This window comes from Eptatretus burgeri, chromosome 1 (assembly GCF_056783735.1).
Source record: "Eptatretus burgeri isolate ZD-2024b chromosome 1, Ebu_testis_v1, whole genome shotgun sequence".
Lineage (NCBI taxonomy): Eukaryota > Metazoa > Chordata > Myxini > Myxiniformes > Myxinidae > Eptatretus > Eptatretus burgeri.
In genome coordinates this window covers 15252732-15276595 of record NC_140961.1, presented here as the reverse complement: position 1 = coordinate 15276595, position 23864 = coordinate 15252732, and the positions used below count along the sequence as shown (strand labels likewise).

General features: G+C 42.4%; 1 protein-coding gene across 10 annotated transcripts in view; it reads right to left on the bottom strand.

The window, feature by feature from the left end:
- LOC147033919 (monocarboxylate transporter 12-like) overlaps positions 1–23864 on the bottom strand; it is a 64689-nt gene that overhangs the window by 17870 nt on the left and 22955 nt on the right. For 4 of the 10 annotated variants that reach the window (XM_085872993.1, XM_085873014.1, XM_085873007.1 and 1 more), the window contains exons 1-3: positions 18953–19245; positions 18103–18276; positions 14771–14874 (exon numbers count right to left, since the gene is read on the bottom strand). In XM_085872993.1, the coding sequence (XP_085729119.1) occupies positions 14771–14874; positions 18103–18230 (232 nt within the window). In that variant the 5' untranslated portion in view covers positions 18231–18276; positions 18953–19245. Of the gene's footprint in view, positions 1–3810; positions 3856–14770; positions 14888–15032; positions 15097–18102; positions 18277–18952; positions 19247–23864 lie in introns of those variants that run through there. The other 6 variants (XM_085873035.1, XM_085873072.1, XM_085873063.1 and 3 more) reach the window with 6 other exon arrangements.

The window sequence follows — 23864 nt, the reverse complement described above, 5'->3', positions numbered from 1 at the left end:
AAATTCAACATAGGCCCAATGCCAACAAAGAATTTCTAAAATCCTCAATTTTCATCCGAATGACTTGAAATTTGAAAAGACGCTACATTTCAGGTAAATTCATTCAACCAGCCAATTATTTTTGAGGTCAACATGGACCAAAAGGTCAACAGGACCAAGGTCAACAACGAAGGAGGTATTTTTTTTAAATCCTCAATTTTCATCCCATTGACTTGAAATTGGAAGAGGATTTATATTTCATGTCACTGAATTCAACCAGTCAATTATTTTTAAGGTCAACTTAGAACAAAAGGTCAACATAGGCCCAAGGTCAACAACTAAGGTAGTATTTCTAAAATCCCCACTTTTCATCTGATTGATGAGAAATTTGAAGAGGATTTGCATATCAGGTCACTGAATTGAACTACCAATACAATGTGTGGTCAAATTTGTTTTATGGATTTTGCAAGTATCGTGCTCTGCATGACGTCTTCTTCTTGTTCTGTCGGTCTGTTTATCTGTTTATCGCCTTCAGGTCACAATTTTCAACCGATCTTTACGAAAGTTCACCACATGGTAGAGTTTGTCATAAGGAAGAAACCAATTGCTTTCGAGGTCAAAAGGTCAACATCGGCCAAAGGTCAACAACTTTGGTGAGATTTCTAAAATCCTCAATTTTCATTCGATTGACTTGAAATTTGAAGAGTATTTATATGTCAGGTCAATGAATTCAACGAGCCAATTATTTTTGAGGTCAGAATAGACCAAAAGGTCAACATAGGCCCAAGGTCGACAACTAAGGTGGTCTTTCTAAATTTCTCAATTTTCATCAGATTGACTTCAAATTTGAAGAGAATTTATATTTCAGGTCACTCCATTCAACCATATAATTCATTTTGAGGTCAACATGAAACAAAAGGTCACAAAGGCCAAGGTCAACAACTAAGGTGGTATTTCTAAAATCCTCAATTTTCATCCGATCGACTTGAAATTTGAGGAAGATTTATATTTCAGGTCACTGAATTGAACTAGCCAATTATTTTTTAGGCCAACATTGACCAAAAGGTCAACAGAAGCCAAAAATCAACAACTTTGGTGAGATTTCTAAAATCCACAATTTTCATCCAATTGACTTGGAAATCGAGGAGTATATATATTTCAGTTCATTCAATTCAACCAACCAATTAATTTTGAGGTCAACAGGGACCAAAAGGTCAACATAAACCAAGGTCAACAACTAAGGTGGTATTTCTAAAATTGTCAATTTTCATCCGATTCACTTTAAATTTGAAGAGAATTTGCTAATAATGTCAATGAATTCAACCACTAATTATGTTTTGAGGTCAACATTGGTCAAAAGGACAACAGAGGTCGAATTTATAAAATTCTCAATTTTCATCCGATTGACTTAAAATTTGAAGAGGAGTTGCATAATTGGTCATTGAATTCAATCACCAATTATTTTTGAGGTCAAATTTGTTTTATGTATTTTGCAAGTGTCATGCTCTGCAGGACATTTTCTTGTTTGTTTGTTTGTTTGTCTATCAGGTCGGGTCAGGTATGGGAGCATGGGCCCGAGCAGCACGTCGCCGCGTCCACTTTCGCCCAGTACTCCAGGGGCCTCCGTCTGGCCATCCCCCAGGCAGATGCCTGGCCAATCCCCACCCCCTTGAGATTTTGATCAAGCTGCTGCAACCATAAGGCAAGTGGTTGGCCCATTGGCCTCCTCCACTCATGAGACTCCCTCACTGAGAGAATCTGGTGAGCAGGATCAGCATCAGGAAAACGAGACACATGTCCATACAGCCGCAGCTGATGCTCACGGACTTTGCAGGTAACAAATCTCATTTGAGTCTCTCTCAGCAACTGCTCGTTGGACATAAAGTCCGACCAGATTCTCTGAAGAGACCTGGTAGCAAAGGAATTAAGTCTCCATCTCAGATCCCTGGTCAGAGCCCAAGTCTCACATTGATAGAGCAAGACTGGAAGCACCAAGGACCTGAAGACTCAGACTTTCATCCTCCTGCACAGCTACCGGCAGCGCAGTTGGTTGAATTGAGTGACACACCCTTGACGAACTCCAGTAACAACTGGAAATAAGTCAGAGATAGTATCACCACATCTCACAGTATTCTCAGTCCCAGAGTAGAGTTCAGAGATCAGATCAATCAGTTTTGGAGGCACCCCACGAAGACCAAGAATCCTCCAAAGGGCATCCCAATTCACTGAATCAAATGCTTTACAAAGATTAACATAGGCTGTAAGCAGCCCCTGCCAAAACTCTCGTCTGCGTTCGGTGAGGACCCAAAGTTCCAGTCAATCCCTATCAGTTCCCGTTGATGCATTGAAATCCCCCAAGACGAGAAGAGTATCTCGCCTGGGGCACTGATCAACCACAGACTCAAGTGCGGCATAGAATGCGTCCTTCATGGTGAGATCACTCACCTCAGTCGGAGCATATACAGAGAACAGGGAAATGACGCCCAAGGAGTAACCAATCCAGAGTCTCATAATATGCCCGTTGACTGGTGTTACCTCAATTATCATTGGAGCTAGCTTATTGGACACAGCTAAAGCAACTCATTGGGCATGGTAACCATCAGAGCGACCAGACCAATAGTACGTGTATCCACCCGCAATGATCTCGCCGCAATCCGGTCTCCGAACCTCAGAGAGTGCTGCAATACCAATGTCCAAATGCTTGAGCCCAGATGATAACAGACAGGTGATCATCCTCTCTTAGGGATGGGACATTCCAGGCACCCACCCGAAGGGACCACCTCAGGTTAACCGAAGGAGACCACCGTCTGGTGGACGACACCTCTTCACCATTGAGAGATAGTGCAAAACCGATATAGAGCATGATATCTCAAAAAGTTGTGGACCAATTCGGACGAAACTTGGTGGCCAGGTTGGTTGTATGGAAACGACGAATTGATTCGATTTTGGTGAAGATCCGAATCCAGATCTGAATATGATAGTTATTTAATTTTTTTAACTGTTTCGTCACCATTGAGAGATGGGGCCAAAAATGATATATAGCACGATATCTCAAAAATGTATTGGGCCCAATATGTTCTCGTGGATCAGGCATTACATGTCGGAGCTATATACTCTCTCCTGGGTCCCCTTCTCGTTTGAATCTGAATTGGAAAATGAACCTGTAGTTTAGTCATACTTTGGCTCTGAATTCATCCCGATCGCACATGCGTCAAGAGGAGGGAGATGCCTTTTTCACTCTGTCTGCCTGTTTGGTAATGAAACGAAATAGAAAATCATTCTAAAAAAGAAACTTAACTTGAATGCCAACACTTGTATTGAATGACAAAAAAAATCTTTGAAGTCCACAACATGAATGTAGATATAAAAGGCATACTGCCTTTATGGGTCCATTCGATAAATGGTGTTCCAAGATGCAGTTAACTTTGTGACTGTGCCATGCCAGTCGGTTTGTATTTTTTTTTTGTCGGATTTGACTCAACATGGGAACAAAGCAATGGTCAGAAAGCATGGAGGCAATCATGCTCCAAACTGGGCAATCCCGCTCAGTTGATGATACCCAGCCCTCCATTGGGGTCTCCCATTCAAGAACTACCCAGCATAGAACATAGAACATTCGGGCACATTGAAGCCAATAATTGGTAGACTAAGAACTGTCTGTCACTATTTCATCAATCACTGGATTTTTATCCCACACACGCTAAGCGAAAAGCGGGGTTAACCATTTGTTTCATGTCCGTCCACCGTCTGTCTGTAAAACATAAGTTTATGATCGTGGTACAACTTATATCAATTGAATGTTATATTTTGAGCACGAATCGGAAAACAAACCTGCAGTTTAACAGTACTTTGTCTGTGAATTCAACCCCATCGCACCTGCGCAGAGAGGAGTGACAATTTTTTTTACTCCATCTACTTGTCTGTCAATCAAACAAAATTGAAAGTCATTCCAAACAGGAAACTTGCTGTTTTAAGGACGTCATAAAGGACACAAACAACAGGTACGAAAAACTCATGTAACGTGTTAAATAAGATCGTGTTGAAGATGCTACAACAACGGATGTAAAAAACAAAAAAATTCGACAACATTTACAATCTTTATATATATTTTTAAATTTATTTATATACTTGAACACTGCAGAACACAAATCAACTTATTAGGACTTTCAAAAACCTTCCATTTAGCAGTACTTGGACAAAATATTACAGCATTTTACGTCATCAAGACCAATTTTCCTGATTTTTCCTGATTTTTCCTGACCAATTTTTCCTGACTAAGCTCCTGACCACTTACAAAGCTTTTGTCTGTAGCCTGATGGAGTACTGCTCTCCCCTCTGGGCTGGTGCTCCTGCCTCCCACCTTTCTCGGCTTCACGCTGTCGAAACCAGGGCATTTAAGATCATCGGCATCTCCCGCAATGAAGCTGAGTCTTTGGGCCTCTCACTCAATCACCGCAGATTGGTCGGTGGTCTTTCTGTCTTCTACTGACTCCTCTCCAGCCTTGCCCCCCCCCTGCTCTCTCTGCGATTTGTCCCCACCACATTTCCACAGGGCGCTCAAGGTCCGCCAACAACCCCCTTCTGGTAAAACTACCAAAATCACGAATCACTGCTCATCTTCACTCTTTCATTCCTCTTTTTTCCCGCCTTTGGAATAAACTTCCTCACTCTATTCTTTCCCATTCTTCCCTGCAGGCTTTCAAAACAGCTGTTCACCACCACCTCTTATCTTTCCCCATCCAAATCCTCGATCTTTTCTACCCCCAATAATCCACCCAAGCCCACTTCCTTCATTTCTCCTGCTTTCCTTCCTGAAAGTCCCTGAAATGTCCATCTTCTCTTCGCCATGTTCCCTGTCCCATCCCCATCCCTCTCCCTTCCACAGTTCACCTAATGTGTCTGTTCCCCACTGTTTTGTTCCTTCCACTCCCGCCCCTCTTGTCTCATGCCTCCTTGCTGTGAGTTGTGTGTTAGCTCTCATACGAGCCTCAACCAAGGTATACAAAAAAAAAAAAAATCAAATTTGCTGCTCGCAGACCCCCACCCATGTCCTTATTTCTCAAGACTGTGCAGGGTCAGGTGTTCTATAAACTCTCTCGTTTAAAAATGATTCCAGATTGATGACCAAATAGCTCTGTTAGCTGTTCCCCTTTAAGCATCATTCAAATTAATCTCAAGGTGGAAAAGTTTTTAGCTAATTTAATTGGCAACCGGGTTTGGACATGGCAGAGAAACAGCCAAACATATTATGGATAATATGTTTGATAACACTGAACAACAAAATTTTTTTACTGGAGATGTGTAAAGTGATTTAGACTAATTTGGGTACGCTGATTTCAAAAATCATAACCGTTTTGCTGTATCACGTCAGGATTTTCAGTAACAGAAATATTCCCATTGCCTAGAAGTCAGGATTTCAATGAAATTTACAAAAATTCATTTATTCATTTATTTCATCATGAATGCTTCAAAATTATAGAAATTACAGAAAAACTCCACTAGAATGTAATTAAAAATGCTTTAGGCATTTGGCTTTGCGTTTGTGCTGCTCTGTGTCAGTTTCACGATGCAGGAACCAGCAGAAATCGCCCATCATGTTCGGGTTGTGCCTCCCTTGGTAACGCGTCTCCATGAGTGAAATCTCTTGGTGGAATCGCTCGCCGTGCTCGTCCGAGACTGCTCCCAAGTTGTCAGGGAAGAAGTTCAGGTACTGGTGGAGGAAATGGATTTTCAGGGACATCCTGGAGCCAAGTTTCCTGAAGGACTCCAGCAGCTGCTGCACTATTTCTTCATAGTTGTCCGCGCGCTCGTTCCCCAAGAAGTGTCCGTCACAGCTTTGAAGCTCCTCCACACTGCCAGCTCTTTGGGGTTTAGAGTTGTCGGAAAAGTTTCGTCCTTCATAATCTGTCGGATTTGCGGTCCAACAAAGACACCAGCCTTGATCTTGGCCTCCGACAAGGTGTTGCCAAACTTTTCCTTGAGGTATAAAAACCCACGCCCATTCAGATCCATTGCCCGTACAAAACTTTTCATCAAGCCGAGCTTTATGTGGAGTGGTGGAAGGAAAACCTTGGCTGGGTCGACAAGGGCGACATGCTTCACGTTGTGTCGACCAGGTACATGCTCTTTTCGCTCTTCCCAATCTTTCTTCGTCCAGTGATTCTTGTCGTCTCTGCTATCCCAGAGACAAAGGAAGCACATGTATTTTGTGTAGCCTGACTGCAGCCCTAACAACAGCGCCACCACTTTCAAGTCTCCGCAGATGTGCCAGTTGAAGTCATTGTACTTGATGGAATCAAGCAGCTGCCGCATAGTTTCATAGGTCTCTGTCATGCCGAACGTGTGAGCCAGTGGGACTGATGGTTTCTCGTTGCCATTGTGGAGCAAAACAGCCTTCAAGCTGTTCTTCCCCGAGTCGATGAAGAGGCGCCAGTCTGCAGGATCGTGATCACACCCAAGTTCTTTCAACAGACCGTTGATGTCACTGCAGAATGTCATCGTGTCTTCCATCTCAAAGAACTCAGCCATGTCTCTGTGACGTGCTCTGAACAAGGATATCTTGGTGTTAGGTTCAAGTAGATTCCACTGCTGCAGCCTTGATCCAAGCAGCTCTGCCTTCGCCTTTGACAGCGAGAAATCTCTTACAAGATCATTTAAGTCTCCCTGGTTCAGAAGGTGTGATTCTTGAGTGTCGGGTTCAAAAGGTTCATCATCACCATCCTCTTCACCACTGCTTACAGCTATGTTCTGATCAGTTGGAGGTGTTGGAACGGGGTTCTCGTCATCATGAGGCACAGGTTTACGAGCAGAGACGCAGTCAGCGTACTTGATGTGACCTTTATTCTTCTTGTTGAAGCCGGCGATGCTTGTGCAGCAGAAATAACAATCATCATGATGATTCTGCGGCTCACGCCATATCATGGGCACCGCAAATGGTATGCTCGCGCGCTTGCCCACCAACCACTGAGTCAAGGTTGTGTGACAGCTTGTGCAGCAGATGTGTGGTGCCCAGCTCTGTTCTTGGTCCCCCACCTTACACCCGAAGTAGTGAAAGTAGGCGGCCTTCATTTTCACTGCTGTAGATATACTTCGCTGTTGATCTTTTTTGGTATACCGACCACAGACATAACAGAAGTTGTCAGGATGATTGGTACAGGAACGCCTACTCATCTTTATCTGAAAGAAAGAAATATAACACAAGTTAACAACAATTGTATGAAATAGACATGTTAAAGACATATGTAAATTTCATTGAAATCCTGACTTCTAGGCAATGGGAATATTTCTGTTCCTGAAAATCCTGACGTGATACAGCAAAACGGTTATGATTTTTGAAATCAGCGTACCCAAATTAGTCTTAATCACTTTACACATCTCCAGTAAAGAAAAATTTTTGAAATTTGTTGTTCAGTGTAACTAGTACTATTGGACTACACATGATGTTGAACAAGTTATATGAACGAGATACAGTGAAGCCTCAAATAACGCGGGTTACAATATCGCGGGTTTCTACCAATCACGGGCAACCTGTTGCATTTCGATTTCCTTATCGGGGTATTTAATTTTGGCCAATCACGGTTTTTGAGCGAAGAATAGTCATTGTTTGAAACTGCGTGTATGGTTAGCTCTCATTACGAGCCTTTTCTTGTTTCTCATGCACCCTTAATTGTCGTGATCAGACCAGCATATGGGAACGAAGCTAAATTTAATAATGAATCGTCATCGAACATTAAATGACATGTGGAGATCTCGTACTACTTGATCTACAAGATCAACACACAACATTTAATTAATAATGTTGCCCAAATGTGAAACAATGGACAAAATTAATCGTGCCAAAAGGCAGAGATAGGTTATGACATTGTGCAAAGAAATCAAGTTGTTCGATACATCGGCAAGAAGTGAAAGTGCGGCATCTGTGGGCCACCATTATGGGATCAATGAATGAACTGTGTGTAAACAAGAGTCAAATATCCGTTCAAGTGTTCCTGCAGGCAAAGTGCAAAAGGCTCATTCCAATCCCGTAATCCTCATATTGAAAAGATGGAAAAAGTGCTTATTGTTTGGATCGAAGACCAACCAAAAAAACAAACATGCCTTTGAGTAGATTGGTGATACGGGAGAAACCGTTTCAGATTTACCAACGTTTTCACGAGGCACCCGACCCTAGCCTCACTGCTCTGACGGTTCAAACTAAATTGCCACATCACATGGCTGCTGTGTTTTGAACCAACAGGTGATGCACAATCGTGGCCAAAAATATTGGCACCCTTGCACTTAAAAAAAATAAATAGTGCACCATTTCTTCCAGAAAATTATTGAAATTTAAAAAATCTTTTCGTATCCACATATGTATTTCTTTGGTTTGCAGTGGAACAAAGCATAAAAAGATGAAATAATTAGGAAATCTTAGCTTATTCCACATAAAAATGCTAAAACGGGCCGGACAATGTTATTGGCACCTTTTCGAAGTTATTAGAAAAATGTGGATTTCAAGTAAGTGATTCTCCTTTACCTTGGAATTGAACTCACCTGTGGTGAGTTGCAGGTGCCTGCAATATAAAAATCAGTCATTCAACCAGTTTGAATAGAGAAAAGGAGTAATTCTGCTGTTTTGTCTCACTGTATGTCTCGCAATGAGAATGGAGAAAATAAAGAAAACCATGCAATTGTCTGAGGAGGTCAGACACAAGATTGTAGCCAACCATGGACAATCTCAAGGCTACAAATCCATCTCCAGAGACCTTGAATGTTCCTGTGTCCACCGTATGCAATGTTATCAGGAAGTTTAAGGCCCATGGCACTACAGCCAACCTCCCTGGACTTGGCCGCAAGAGAAAATTTTATCGAAGATTACAGCGAAGGATTGTTCGAATGGTGGAGAAAGCACCTTGATGAACTGCCAAACAGATTCAAGCTGACGTTCATACACAAGGTACGACAGTTTCAACTCGCACCCTCCGTCGTCAATGAAAGAGTTTCTATGGTAGGAGACCCAGGAGGACCCCACTGCTGAGAAAGAGAGACATAAGAAAGCCTGACTGGAGTTCACCAAAACACACCTGAACAATCCAAAATCCTTCTGGGAGAAGATCCTGTGGACAGATGAGACAAAATTAGAGCTTTTTGGTAAAGCACATCATCTCTATGTTTACAGGAAACAAAATCAACCCTTCAAAGAGAAGAACACCTTCCCTACAGTCAAACATGGAGGAGGTTCAGTGAGGTTTTGGAGTTGCTATGCTGCCTCGAGCACTGGATGCCTTGAATGTGTGCATGGCATCATTAAACCAGGAGATTACCAAGATATTTTGGAACACAATGTTGAACCCAGTGTCAGAAAGCTGGGTCTCTGTCGATGGTCATAGATCTCGCAGCAGGACAATGACCCCAAACAGACTTCAAAAAGCACACAGGAATGGTTCAAGACAAAACGCTGGATTGTTCTGAAGTTGCCAGCAATGAGTCCAGATCGAAATTCCATTGAACACCTGTGGGGAGATCTGAAAACACTAGTTGGGAGAAGGCACCCTTCAAATCTGGGAGAACTGGAGCAGTTTGCACAAGAAGAGTGGGACAAACTGCCAGTAGAGAGGTGTAGAAAGCTCATTCATGGCTATAGGAAGCACTTGACTGCAGTGATTTTGTCCAAAGGCTGTGTGTGCTGATGAAAGTGTGTGCTGAAATAATAACCAAATATTAAATCTGGGATGTCAATAATTTTGTCAATGCCATTTATTTTTATTTTTATGATTTTAAAGGACATACTAAGTTCTGAATCAAAAACAAAGGTTCTGCAATACTAGCATGGATCGGCTCACGACGCTCACCTCTCCACACATCGTTGCAAAGATTGACGTCACCGTGTTGGCATGATTTACACCAATCATAACACTAACATTTCTGTTTTACAAATTTATTTGCAATGTTGCAGATATTCTATTTATTTGAAATTTAATTTGTGATATAAAGTCCAAGTGGTCTAAGTGGTCGATGGTCTAAGCTGCCTAATCTGTCTGAAGTGTGTAAGGGGTTGAAATGGCGTTAAGGTCGAAGGGGTCTAAAGGGTCTTTGGGTTGTTTTTTTATCTTTGAGGTCTTTTTGGACTTTTGGGTCCTCAGGGTCTTTGGAGTCTTTTGGGTCTTCAGGGTCTTTTAGGTCTTCAGGCTCTTGGGGGTCGTTGGGGGTCTTCAAAGTCTTGGGTTATTTGGGGGTCTTTGGGGGTATGTGGATCCTCAGCATCTCTGGGGTCTTGGGGGGGTCTTCAGGATCTTTGCAGTCTATGGGGGTCTTCAGGGTCTTAGGGTTCATCAAAGTCATGGTGGTCTTGGGGGTCATCGGGATCATGGTGGTCTTGGAGGTCAGGAGGTCTGGGAGGTCTTTGGGGTCATCAGGATCATGGTGGTCTTGGGAGTTTTGGTGGTCTTGGGAGTCTTGGGGGTCTTTGGGTTCTATGGGGATCTTCAGAGTCTTTGGGGTCATGGGGGTCTTTAGGGTCTTGGGGGTCTTGAGAGTCTTTTGGGTCATCAGGGTTATGGGGGTTCTTGGGTTATTTGGGGGTCTTTGGGGTCTTGAAGGGTCTTCAAATGTCTAAGGGATCTCAGCAGTTTAAAGGGTCGAAAGGTACATTCCAATAGTACGTAGATAATAGGCATATAGTCACACGGCCAGACGGATGGACTGATGGACTGATGGACTGACGGACTGACGGACTGACGGACTGACGGACTGACGGATTGACGCCGAGACCAAGCTCTTTTATCCATTAACTGCGAGATAGAGAATTGTGGAGAACAAATACTTTTGTCAATTTCAACTTATTTTGAGAGAAAATTGTGAGTTATTTGAAAAAAAGTGCAAGGGTGCCAATATTTTTGGCCACGACTGTATGTCACACACCCAACAAAACAATTTGTAGCGAGGGGTATTATTTAATTTTTTTGCAGCTGGGAAACATTATTTATAATATCCTGTACACGGTGTATGATAAGCCATTACCCGATTGTAAATTTGTTGTAGCAGCTTTATTTATGAACCGATTTTAATGAAACAAAATGTAAATGACAAGAGTGTCAAATAGCATGAAGCCAAAAACCCTGATTAACTGGAGGAGAGAATAACCAGTGTTCTCACCAACATTCCTGAAAACATATTTCAATCAGCAGTCGAGAATCTTCTTCTTCTTTTTCTTTCGGCTGCTCCCTTTAGGGGTCGCCACAGCGGATAATCCGTATGATCCGCATAGTGATTTGGCACATGTTTTACGCCGGATGACCTTCCTGACGCAACTCTGGTCGCCTCTTACGACACGGGATATGGTACACCTATTTTAACCGGTGTATACACCGGCCCAGTACACTGGTACTCATTTCGCCGACTTCAGAAGGATGACAGGCTGAGTCAACCCCCTGGTGTATTAATTCAGTGGCCCAACGGGGCTTGAACTCAGGACCTCTTGGGTCCCAAGCTGCTGCCCTAACCACTGCGCCAACACCAGGCTCAATCAGCAGTCGAGAATGTTGTTGGCAAATTTTGGAAATGTGTTGACAGTACTGGAGCATATGTGGAGGTTTCAAGAGCTGTGCATAAAAGCTCACTTGTCACACTTTCATTTTCGGTTCATTTCATTGAAATCAGTTCATAAATAAAACTGCTCCAATCATTTTAAAATTGGATATCGACTTATCATACGCCCTGTAGATCATCACATGAATGCGGTTAATGAACAATGATTTCTTAGTGGTGGCGCACTGCAGAATTCCGCCTTGGCCATAATGTCCGTTTCGTTTTGGCAGACATGAGCAGACAGAAGAGGCTTCTTTGATTTATTTTAAATTTATGAGGAAAGAAAATTCCTTATGCTGGATGATGTACAAAACCATGGTCATTTAGAGTGGCCCTAAGCGCTATCTCGCTGAGAATTAAGCAAGTTCATTCCACAAGAGTTTGTGCATTAAAAGCTATTTTATTGTACAAAGGTTTATGCTATTAGGTTGGTCGGGTGACCTAATGGCAGACTTGCTTCGAAGCTGTCTAGCCTGACCTTGAAGCTCAGACCAGCTGCAAACTGCCATCCCGGTGTTTCGCAGTCAGGGTGAATCAATGTGTGTGCCATCCCCTGGATGGACGTTAAACTGGACGTCCCATCTCCCGGAATCAGTTGCTGGACATTAAATATCCCATGATGTCGTTCACAAAGAGTCGGCGACCCTAACCCTAACCCTAACATGCTGAACGAATTACAAATTCCTGCCCTAACCAATGTTGGGAAGGCAATGGCAAACCATCGAGTACAACCTTCACCAAGAAACTGCTTCGGTAACAGAGTGCGGCACATTGGAATCAGAATCCGAATCGTTCCTCCAATATCAATGACTCAATCGAGTCAGGTGTCACCTTAACCTGCAGTCTTTCGAACTGTAAACATGGGCAGCCTGTTTTAAATAACTTAGTAGGGGATTCGGTGAAACATTAACAGATGCAAGAATCAACTGAAATGATGCACACAAACACAAGGAGATGAATAAATAGTTGGATGATCAATCGTTACAAGAAGTGAAGAATGCGCGTAAACATGGAAACAGTGCAATATCTATTGCTTACGATGTTTAAATACAAAATCAAACAAATGAGGGAACATGTGATGTGTGGGCTGGTAAAATGGTGTTGCCTCAAGTTTGTCCCAGACTGGTAAACAATAAATTCAAGTGGAAAAAAACACTTCTCACAAGACGCTGCTATGAATGAAAAAATAAGGAGTCTGTGTGACCGAAACCTTCAACTCGTCGTAAACAAAAGTAATGAGATTACCAGATAATCGTACTAACAATGAGAAACTTGAGTTCATTGAACACCTGACCCTGCGCAGACTTGAGAAAAAGCACGTATGGGAAGCACGTATGAATCACATATAAATCGCGATCCTTTACCAAAAAAATAGACGTGGAGATTTTGAGTTCTGTGAGAACTCTATCCAACCTCCTGAAACCCACAAATGGAGATAACAACCTCTCTATCGAGTGCAGACTGCGGCTGCTGGTTGCGTCATTGGTTGGGACGCGGCCATGCTGCTGATGCAGTGTCCCCCTTACCAGTACACTGGTGCTCATTTTGCCGACCTCGGAAGGATAACAGGCTGAGTCAACCTCCTGGTGTATTTTAATTCAGGGGCCAACGGAGCTTGAACTCAGGACCCTCAAATCCCAAGCCGCCACCCAAACCACTAAGCCAACACCAGGCTTGAGATAACAACCTACAGAAGGGTTTTTTTAACTCTTGCTTTGTGTTTCCGAGCACGAGCCGTCACTCTAAAGCGTTCAAGCATTTAATTCAATTGAGATAAAAGTGTTTTATAGGCTGTAGAGAATTATCTTTTATTTTCGGAAGTTTATTGGCATTAATGCACCGATTTTTACACTACCTTACTCAGCACATTAAATTCGTTTATTCATGCCTGTTGTTTGTGTCCTTTGAAACATCCCTAAAAACATTTTCAGAAGTTTATTGGCATTAATGCACCGATTTTTACACTACCTTACTCAGCACATTAAAGTCGTTTATTCATGCCTGTTGTTTGTGTCCTTTGAAACATCCATAAAAACATTTTCGGTAGTTTATTGGCATTAATGCACCGATTTTTACACTACCTTACTCAACACATTAAATTCGTTTATTCATGCCTGTTGTTTGTGTCCTTTGAAACATCCCTAAAAACATTTTCAGAAGTTTATTGGCATTAATGCACCGATTTTTACACTACCTTACTCAGCACATTAAATTCGTTTATTCATTCCTGTTGTTTGTGTCCTTTGAAACATCCCTAAAAACATTTTCGGAAGTTTATTGGCATTAATGCACCGATTTTTACACTACCTTACTCGACACATTAAATTCGTTTATTCATGCCTGTTGTTTGTGTCCTTTGAAACATCCCTAAAAACATTTTCAGAAGTTTATTGGCATTAATGCACCGATTTTTACACTACCTTACTCAGCACATTAAATTCGTTTATTCATGCCTGTTGTTTGTGTCCTTTGAAACATTCCTAAAAACATTTTCAGAAGTTTATTGGCATTAATGCACCGATTTTTACACTACCTTACTCAGCACATTAAATTCGTTTATTCATGCCTGTTGTTTGTGTCCTTTGAAACATCCCTCAAAACATTTTCAGAAGTTTATTGGCATTAATGCACCGATTTTTACATTACCTTACTCAGCACATTAAATTCGTTTATTCATGCCTGTTGCTTGTGTCCTTTGAAACATCCCTAAAAACAATAAGTTTCCTGTTTGGAATGATTTTTGAATCTTGTTTGACTTCCAGACACACAGACGGAGTAAAACAATTACCCTACTCATCTGTCCGCATGTGCGATGAGACAAGATGCCATACAATTTACCAAATTCAGAGCCAAAATACTGCTAAACTGCAGGTTCATGCTCCAATTCATGTTCTAGTGTTCAAAGTATAAGCTTCAATTTGAATTAAGTCGTTCCTCGATCACAGACTGATGTTTGTCAGCCAGACAGGGTCTATGATTGAGTAACCAATTGCTTCACACCACTTTACGCTGTGTGTGTGGTGTAATTAGGTTATAAACAGCTCTAAGGCACATGATCTCAGCTGCCTCTTGTACCGATATGCATACCAGTGTACCATAACAAATCAGGTATTATACGATGCATTTGTAACCAAGAGCAACTGAGAGCACTGACAATCAAAGGTATTTGTTTTCACATGTTAAGACTTACTGGCAGTGCCAAAATGAGGTGTGTACAAAAACATACCACAGGCCATGGTGAGGCAGTCATTGATGGAGATTATCCAAGATATGGATGCCAAATCTTGATCAAAATGATTGGTGAATTCCACGAGAAAGATGGACAAAGTCCTGAAGGTAAAAGCTTAGAGAACTCATTAATGTTCATTTCCAGCAAGCCAAAGCCCGTAACATTCATCATCCATTTTACAATCTCAAAAGATATCAACACTCCCCTCATGTTGTGCCACAAAGTTTACTTTAAGTTATCTTCAAAAGCATGACTCAACTGTTCCAATATCTTGATCCAGTCAGGGGTCACCATATCCTTCTCACGTCTTTCGGATTGTAAGCCTGGACAGACCATATAAAATTGTAACCAACCTTTGAGAATCTATAAATGCTGCAAAAATCAAGTCTTCTCTCATCTCCAGTAACGTAATCACTTATCATCAGTTAGAATGTCATCCTGGAAACTCAAATCTGGACTCCTCTCTCTCACCATGTAATGAATTAACTTCATCCAGAAGCTCTGAGTCTCAGACAAGAGGGTATGGCCGGTGTTATATTTTGGCCATTTGACACACACTAGCACCCTGCACCGATTGCCAATCTTTATAACTGTGTAACACAAAGCCACCTGCTTTCTCAGGTGGCTTGCTGACTTCCTCCACTCATGCTGTCAGCACATAGCTCTCAATCAAATGATCTCTTCTCCTCTGCCAGTAGACTGGAATAGTGCAAGGAAGGGTCTTTGGCCCAGTCTCTTTTCTCCTAAACCATAATCGACCTCTAAATGTTCTCCAAGCCTTCGTTTCATCTTGACAGATCACATCACATGTCAACAGCAGGCCAGCACCAATGCATTTATTCCCTCTCTGTTGACCTGGAAAGGATTTATAAACTGCTTCAGCACTGACATGTCTTTTGATGCAAGCAAATTTCACAATGTCTCTCAGCCTTGCTAGAATGAGGGCTTAACAGCTCAGAAGGATCATTCAAAAATGTTAAAACTCACCCATTTCCTTAATTACCCACTGTAAGAAGTTCCATCTCTCAAGCTTCAGGGCCTCACCATCAGTTAAGGATTTGGTATGACAGAAAATGACAAGTCAGCAGCTGGCTTTGGAGGCCAACTTTGATACATCGTTTGACTTTGGCTTTTGATCATCCAAATGTTATCACGGCACCGATGACTTCTATCGTTGGGTTGGGAATGTCTGCTCAAGATTCATTTTCCAATTATGAAGAGACCATCGACATGTAGGCAGGAGGATTTTGCAAACATCTTTCAAACGTCTCAAAAATTCTGATGCCTTAACTTAGTGAAACCACCACCGATCCTCTCTATTGAGACCACGATGGTCAACAATGCCACAAAGTAAAGCCTCGCTGATTACTTCACAGCAGACATAAAATGGCCACCCAGAAGCTTGTCCTCCTCTGTGGAAAAGCAATCAGAAGAACACAGAAATGGCTGGAAACTACTGAAATCACCATGGTAGATAAAAAAGGACTCCTTTCACCTCTCAGATCATCCCATGTCTCTCCAGAATGCAAGTGCTGTGCCAAAAAAACCTTTTTGTTGTCATGCCTCAACTTAGCATGCAATAAAAAAACATGCAAAAAACATTTTTTTTACGAGGATATGTTATTGAGACAAAGGAAAACGAAAGACAGGCTGAAGACATCTGCGTTTAAAGAGGATGAAGGTTGATACAAACCTTTACCTTTCTGCAATTCTCACTAAGAGTGTGAAGGTTAATATATTGAAAGAATTTAATGGATAGGCTCAAATAACTAGTGCAGTATCAACGACTATCCGGATCCAGATCTGGTTCTTCACCAAAATCGAATCATTTAGTCCTTATCAAATACCTGATCTCTCCACCAAATTTCGTCCTAATCTGTCCACCCACAACTTTTTGAGATATGCTGTTCACAGACAAACTAAAAGACAGACAGACAGGGGTGAAAACAACCTCCATCCACCTTCAGTGGTGGAGCTCATTGGACACGGCACTTGGTAGAGTGCATACCTCCACCAGACTGAACAGTTTAAGTTCTGTACCCACTGATAAGCCAGATCTGCATCCAAACCTAAACCAAAATCTAATTGGCTTGTTCGTGTCACCTGCCCAACTCATCCACCAAGTTTTGTCATAATCCGTCCACAACCTTTTTGAAATGTCATGCTACATATTTTGTCCCATCTCTCAATTGTGAAGAATCACTTTAGAAATTGCAGTATCCTGATCTGTATCCAGATCCAAATCAAAATCTAATAAATTCGTGCTTATCACACACCCAACCTGTTCACCAAGTTTCATCAGAATCCAAACAAAAGGTTTTGAAATATAACGTTACACAATCGTTTTTGGTCATGTCTCAATGACGAAGAATCACTTTCAAATTTAAAAAAATTCTCGTATCTGGATCCAGATCTTCACCAAAATGTAATCAATTCCTCCATATAAAACACCCAACCTGCCCCCCCCCCCAAAAAATTTTTTTGTCCAAATCCATCTACAACCTTTTGAGATATCGTTGTGCTACATATCGTTTTGACCACATCTCTCAATGGAGAAAAATCACTGAAAAATTCCAGCATATATACGGTTGTGCTTCCTCAGCTACCATGGTGCCCTTCATGGTCTCTGCCGACTTTCTCAAAGATAAGTTTTCCCGGTCGTTTTTTACTTGTATTTTGTTGCCTCCATGTTTACTGTGTGTTTGCAATTCGGTTTTGTTTTAAAACTTATGTCAATTGGTGAGTAATCATCGGACTTTTCATGTCGGGTTCTTTGATGCCTACCCTTACCTTCTTCTGTGCGCATGACCCCCGTTAATCCACCCCAAACCAACCTCCTTCAAATTCCCTGCTTTCCTTCCTAAAAGACCCTGTAGTTTTCATTTTGTTTACCCCCAAGCTCCATGCCCCCATCCTTCTTCCTTTCACAGATCTACTAATGTCTGTGTTCCCGACCGTTTTGTGTGTCCCTCTCCTGCCCCTCTTGTCTCCTGCTCTCTTTATTATACGTTTTGTGTGTTAGCTATTATGCAAGCCTTGACAATATTTACAAAAAACAAAAAAAACACAACAGATGAGGATCTTCACCAAAATCGAATCAAGTTACATCCGAATCTATCCATAACTTTTTGAGATATGCTGCTAACAGACAAACAGGGGTGAAAACATAATCTCTGTCCGTCCGCCTTCAGTGGCGGAGGTAACGAGCAAAGAATGAATGAATGTAGAAATTTACCATTTTGCCCATGTTCCATCAACTTCATGTATTAATCATCAAATAAAGACAGTTGTCAGTCATACAATTATACTTTCACATTTCGCACACTTACCTGGTCATGGCACGAGTGCACATCGAAATGATAAAAGATGCAGCCAAGATTACCCATCCCCAGCTATCATCTTTCGACATGTCATCCTTTTTTGATGAGTATGCCAATGTATCTGTCTCCAGCTGCATTGTGAGATGGTAGTTGGTTAAATAGCTGATTCACCAGTAATTCACACTAAGAGAGTGGAAACAACATAAACATGGAAAGGTGTACGTAAAGGTAAATTCTGACCTTGCATCGCTCCAAAAACAGCGAGCAGAAACAAATGCACATGGAGATTGCTTCAAAGTCAAGAAATATTTCATTACTCCAACATGCAGTGCATGCAATTAAACAAATGTACAATTAATGAAAAATTAAGGACCATCCAATTTGATGGACAATCTGCATATATGGCAGTACCATGGACTGCTTTCCAAATAGGGTGGTGAGCAATTGTCATGGGATGTAACAAATGGGATTACTGAAACTTATAGGTTTTTTTCATCCTTTGTAAAGCAATTTTTTTTTTTAGTTTTTGGACTTCTTGTTTGGTGTTTATCAATAAAACAGAAATTATTATTTTTAGAAATCTTTTTTGTTTATTTTTTTGGTTAAAATAACACGACTCTGTGGCAGCGGTTTGAAGACAAATGCACCGGCAAGACAAAACAATCGATTTGAGTCTTGTGCATGGGATCCTGATGACTCAAATGTCCAGCAAAAAAAAAAAAAACCTTAAATAATTCTTTAAATCATAAAAGGACATTTTACGGCACTCTAAGATGATATCTTGGAATCAGAGCTTTCAGTTGTTAAAGGTGAAAGACACTTTGGATTACTAACTCACAGATAGCAGGCTTGCACTTACCTTTGAGCTGCCTCAAATTGTTTTGATTGCCGTTCCGACTATAACCTGTCGGATTGGTGTTTCGCAATTGGGAGGACGCATCAATGAGTCACCACATGTCGGATGGGATGCTAAGCCAAGGATCCATTTTCTCGCATCGATTTTCTGGATGCTGTTAAAGATCCCATGGTGCAAAGAGAACGCGACTGTCTCCGGCACGCCGATCAAATGCTGGCCACAAACTATCCCTCCCAAGTCCAACCCGCAGGTTGGGGCTCTGCACCCCGTCACTCACGATGGACCAATGATCCATGGCAGAGCCCAAAACACAGTATAAACAGGATAAGTATCACAACAAACTGGGGTGAAAGTAAAACAAAGGCCAGCAAAGATAAATGTATTTTACAACCATTGCACATTGAGTTCTATTAGGTTACTATACACTGCTGAAGTGCTGGACAGAATGAGTTGAAAACTGGTGGTTGTCCTCAGGAAGGTTTGAGGTGTTTTAAAAAATAATCATAATAAACTAGAGATGAGGGGGAGAAACTCATAGTGATGGAAGTTAGATGGTCCTGGGGGTTCATGGTCGGGGAAGGACCCCAATTCGCTCTTTGTAAATATTTATAGTATCGTGCTGCTGCTGGTGGTAGATGGTATCCCATCTACAAGTCATACTAAAATGCCCAGATTCTCGGGGGGTTATTACCTCCACCACCAAAGGATGGCACTGGGGGTTCAGGGTAGGGGAAGGACCCCAATTCGCTCTTTGTAAATATTTATAGTATTGTGCTGCTGCTAGTGGTAGATGGTATCCCATCTACAAGTCATACTAAAATACCCAGATTCTCGGGGGGTTATTACCTCCACCACCAAAGGATGGTCCTGGGGGTTCAGGGTAGGGGAAGGACCCCAATTTGCTCTTTGTAAATATTTATAGTATCGTGTGCTGCTGGTGGTAGATGGTATCCCATCTACAAGTCATACTAAAATACCCAGATTCTCGGGGGGTTATTACCTCCACCACCAAAGGATGGTCCTTGGGGTTCAGGGTAGGGGAAGGACCCCAATTCGCTCTTTGTAAATATTTATAGTATTGTGCTGCTGCTGGTGGTAGATGGTATCCCATCTACAAGTCATACTAAAATGCCCAGATTCTCGGGGGGTTATTACCTCCACCACCAAAGGATGGTCCTTGGGGTTCAGGGTAGGGGAAGGACCCCAATTCGCTCTTTGTAAATATTTATAGTATCGTGCTGCTGCTGGTGGTAGATGGTATCCCATCTACAAGTCATACTAAAATGCCCAGATTCTCGGGGGGTTATTACCTCCACCACCAAAGGATGGTCCTGGGGGTTCAGGGTAGGGGAAGGACCCCAATTCGCTCTTTGTAAATATTTATAGTATCGTGCTGCTGCTGGTGGTAGATGGTATCCCATCTACAAGTCATACTAAAATGCCCAGATTCTCGGGGGGTTATTACCTCCACCACCAAAGGATGGTCCTGGGGGTTCAGGGTAGGGGAAGGACCCCAATTCGCTCTTTTGTAAATATTTATAGTATTGTGCTGCTGCTGGTGGTAGATGGTATCCCATCTACAAGTCATACTAAAATGCCCAGATTCTCGGGGGGTTATTACCTCCACCACCAAAGGATGGTCCTGGGGGTTCAGGGTAGGGGAAGGACCCCAATTCGCTCTTTGTAAATATTTATAGTATCGTGCTGCTGCTGGTGGTAGATGGTATCCCATCTACAAGTCATACTAAAATGCCCAGATTCTCGGGGGGTTATTACCTCCACCACCAAAGGATGGTTCTGGGGTTTCAGGGTAGGGGAAGGACCCCAATTCGCTCTTTGTAAATATTTATAGTATCGTGCTGCTGCTGGTGGTAGATGGTATCCCATCTACAAGTCATACTAAAATGCCCAAATTCTCGGGGGGTTATTACCTCCACCACCAAAGGATGGCACTGGGGGTTCAGGGTAGGGGAAGGACCCCAATTCGCTCTTTGTAAATATTTATAGTATTGTGCTGCTGCTAGTGGTAGATGGTATCCCATCTACAAGTCATACTAAAATACCCAGATTCTCGGGGGGTTATTACCTCCACCACCAAAGGATGGCACTGGGGGTTCAGGGTAGGGGAAGGACCCCAATTCGCTCTTTGTAAATATTTATAGTATCGTGCTGCTGCTGGTGGTAGATGGTATCCCATCTACAAGTCATACTAAAATACCCAGATTCTCGGGGGGTTATTACCTCCACCACCAAAGGATGGTCCTGGGGGTTCAGGGTAGGGGAAGGACCCCAATTCGCTCTTTGTAAATATTTATAGTATCGTGCTGCTGCTGGTGGTAGATGGTATCCCATCTACAAGTCATACTAAAATGCCCAGATTCTCGGGGGGTTATTACCTCCACCACCAAAGGATGGTCCTGGGGGTTCAGCGTAGGGGAAGGACCCCAATTCGCTCTTTGTAAATATTTATAGTATCGTGCTGCTGCTGGTGGTAGATGGTATCCCATCTCCAAGTCATACTAAAATTCCCAAATTCTCGGGGGGTTATTACCTCCACCACCAAAGGTGGACGGAGGTTATGTTTTCACCCATCTGTCTGTTTCTTGCGAAATCGAATGATCTTCACGAAACTTAACCACTCGATGGAGTTAGTGACAAGCTCGAAGTCTATTGTTTTGGAGGTCAAAAGGTCAAAGGTCTGGTTCGGGGTTTTTCGCATGTGTAAGGTAAAGCCTGAACTGCTGGTTTCCACCTCACTGAAGCTGAGTTTTCCGAACAGGATTTGGGGGTTTTTTTATGTTGTGCCATGCTCCTAAGTGTTGCTGTTAGATTTCATCTCAGCTTATTAGATTTGCTGGAATTTGTTCTGTTAAAGGATGATTTGGTGGTTCGTGCTAAAATGTATTCCAAGATGTGAGAGAGGGGTCATTGTGCTGAGACTTTGATAAGGTCATGTGAGAAGGGTTTTAGATGTCATTGTAATTTCTTAAGTTTGGTTGGTTTTCGTAGAAACAGGTTCCTGTAGCATTGGAAGTTGTGTGAATTAATAAGAAATAATGAGCAATTTTAAATTAATTAATTAAACCAGAAGTGTGTCATGAGTGTTTTCCAGAAATAGATCTCCATTATAATAGAGGGCCTGTGTATTGGTGTGTGTGTGTGTGTGTGTGTGTGTGTGTGTGTGTGTGTGTGTGTGTGTGTGTGTGTGTGTGTGTGTGTGTGTGTTTTTTTGTCCCCCATCTCGCTCATTCTTTTCCTTTGACGATGGGGGGGTGAATCTTGTAAATAGTTTTTGTTGGGTTCACTTGGCTGCACCTGGATGGGTATGATGGTAGAGGGATAGCAGCTGAAACCGGAATCGTATCCATGTTCCTCCTGATTACTCCATCTTTGTCTGTTTGTTTCTCCTGATAATCCAGTGCTGTATTTGGCCAGTTATTTCACTGCTGTTGTCAGATCAGGCCAGATTAGATCTGTGACTTGCTACAGGTATCATGTAAACTGTACTAACCTGTTCCAGGGTCGGGTTGTCGGCGACTAAACCGTCTCCCCAACATAGTTTCCTGGTGAGGAGGGTGTATGACATGGACACCAAGCAAGATTAAAAAGAAAACCTGTCAAAGGGTGGAGGAGCTCCTTGTGAGCCAATAGCCATCCATATATATGTATATATATATATATATATATATATATATATATATATATATATATATATATATATATATATATATATATATATATATAGTGCCCAACTGTGTCTGCAGACGTCCTCCTGCAGTTGTGTTGCATTTTATTTCAGAGGTTGGTGGCAAGATTTGTAATCCAGCCACTGGAAAACCCTTCACTCCGCAAAACACAAAGAAAATTGAAAACCTACTTCGTGGGATTACCTCCTATGCAGCTGCCCTCCGCGGTCCCTTCGGGTGGGTGCCTGGAATGTCTTATCCCGAAGAGAGGATGATCACCTGTCTCTGTTATCATTTCAACTCAAGCGTTTGGACATCGGTATTGCAGCACTCTCTGAGGTTCGGAAACCGGATGGTGGTGAGATCATGGCGGGTAGTTACACCTCCTACTGGTCTGGTTGCTCTGATGGTTACCATACCCAAGGAGTTGCTGGAGCTGAGTCCAATAAGCTGGCTTCAATGATAATTGAGGTAACACCGGTCAACAAGCGTATGGTGAAACTAAGGATTCATCACTCCTTGGCTGTCATTTCTCTGGTCTCTGTTTATGCTCCAACTGAGGTGAGTGATCTCAGCGTGAAGGACGCATTGTATGCCACGCTCGAGTCTGTGGTTGATCAGTGCCCCAGGTGAGATACTCTTTGAGTATTGGGGGATTTCAATGCATTGACTGGACCTGATAGGGATGGTTATGAGACGTGTGTTGGTCCCCGTGGGTCTGGAACTGTGAACCAGAATAGTGCTAAGTTACTTGACTTTGCAAGAACTCATGGACTTAGGGTGGCTGGTTCATAGTTTCAGTTCCCACAGGCTCGTTGCTGGACTTGGTATTCCAACGCTGGTGGTCTGGCAAAGGAGATTGATCATGTGCTCGTTGATGGTCCCTGGAGGATGAGCCAGAACTGCAGGGTCGACCGGAGTGCTCAGTTCCTCAATATCGACCACAGACTTGTGGTAACAACTCTGAAGTTGCAGATTAAATCCGGGAGAATGGAACCATCCCAGCCAAGGCTGTTCTTCTTGGGGTGCCACCAAAACTGATCAATCTGATGTCTGAACTAAACTCTGGTGATACCATCTCTGACTTATTTCCAGTTGTTACTGGAGTCCGTCCAGGGTGTGTACTGCCCCCCCCCCACCTCCTACCCTTTTCAGCACTTGTTTGGACTGGATTCTGGGGAAGTTGTTGGAGATATCAAGTTGGGGTGCATCGTTTGAGAATGTCAAGA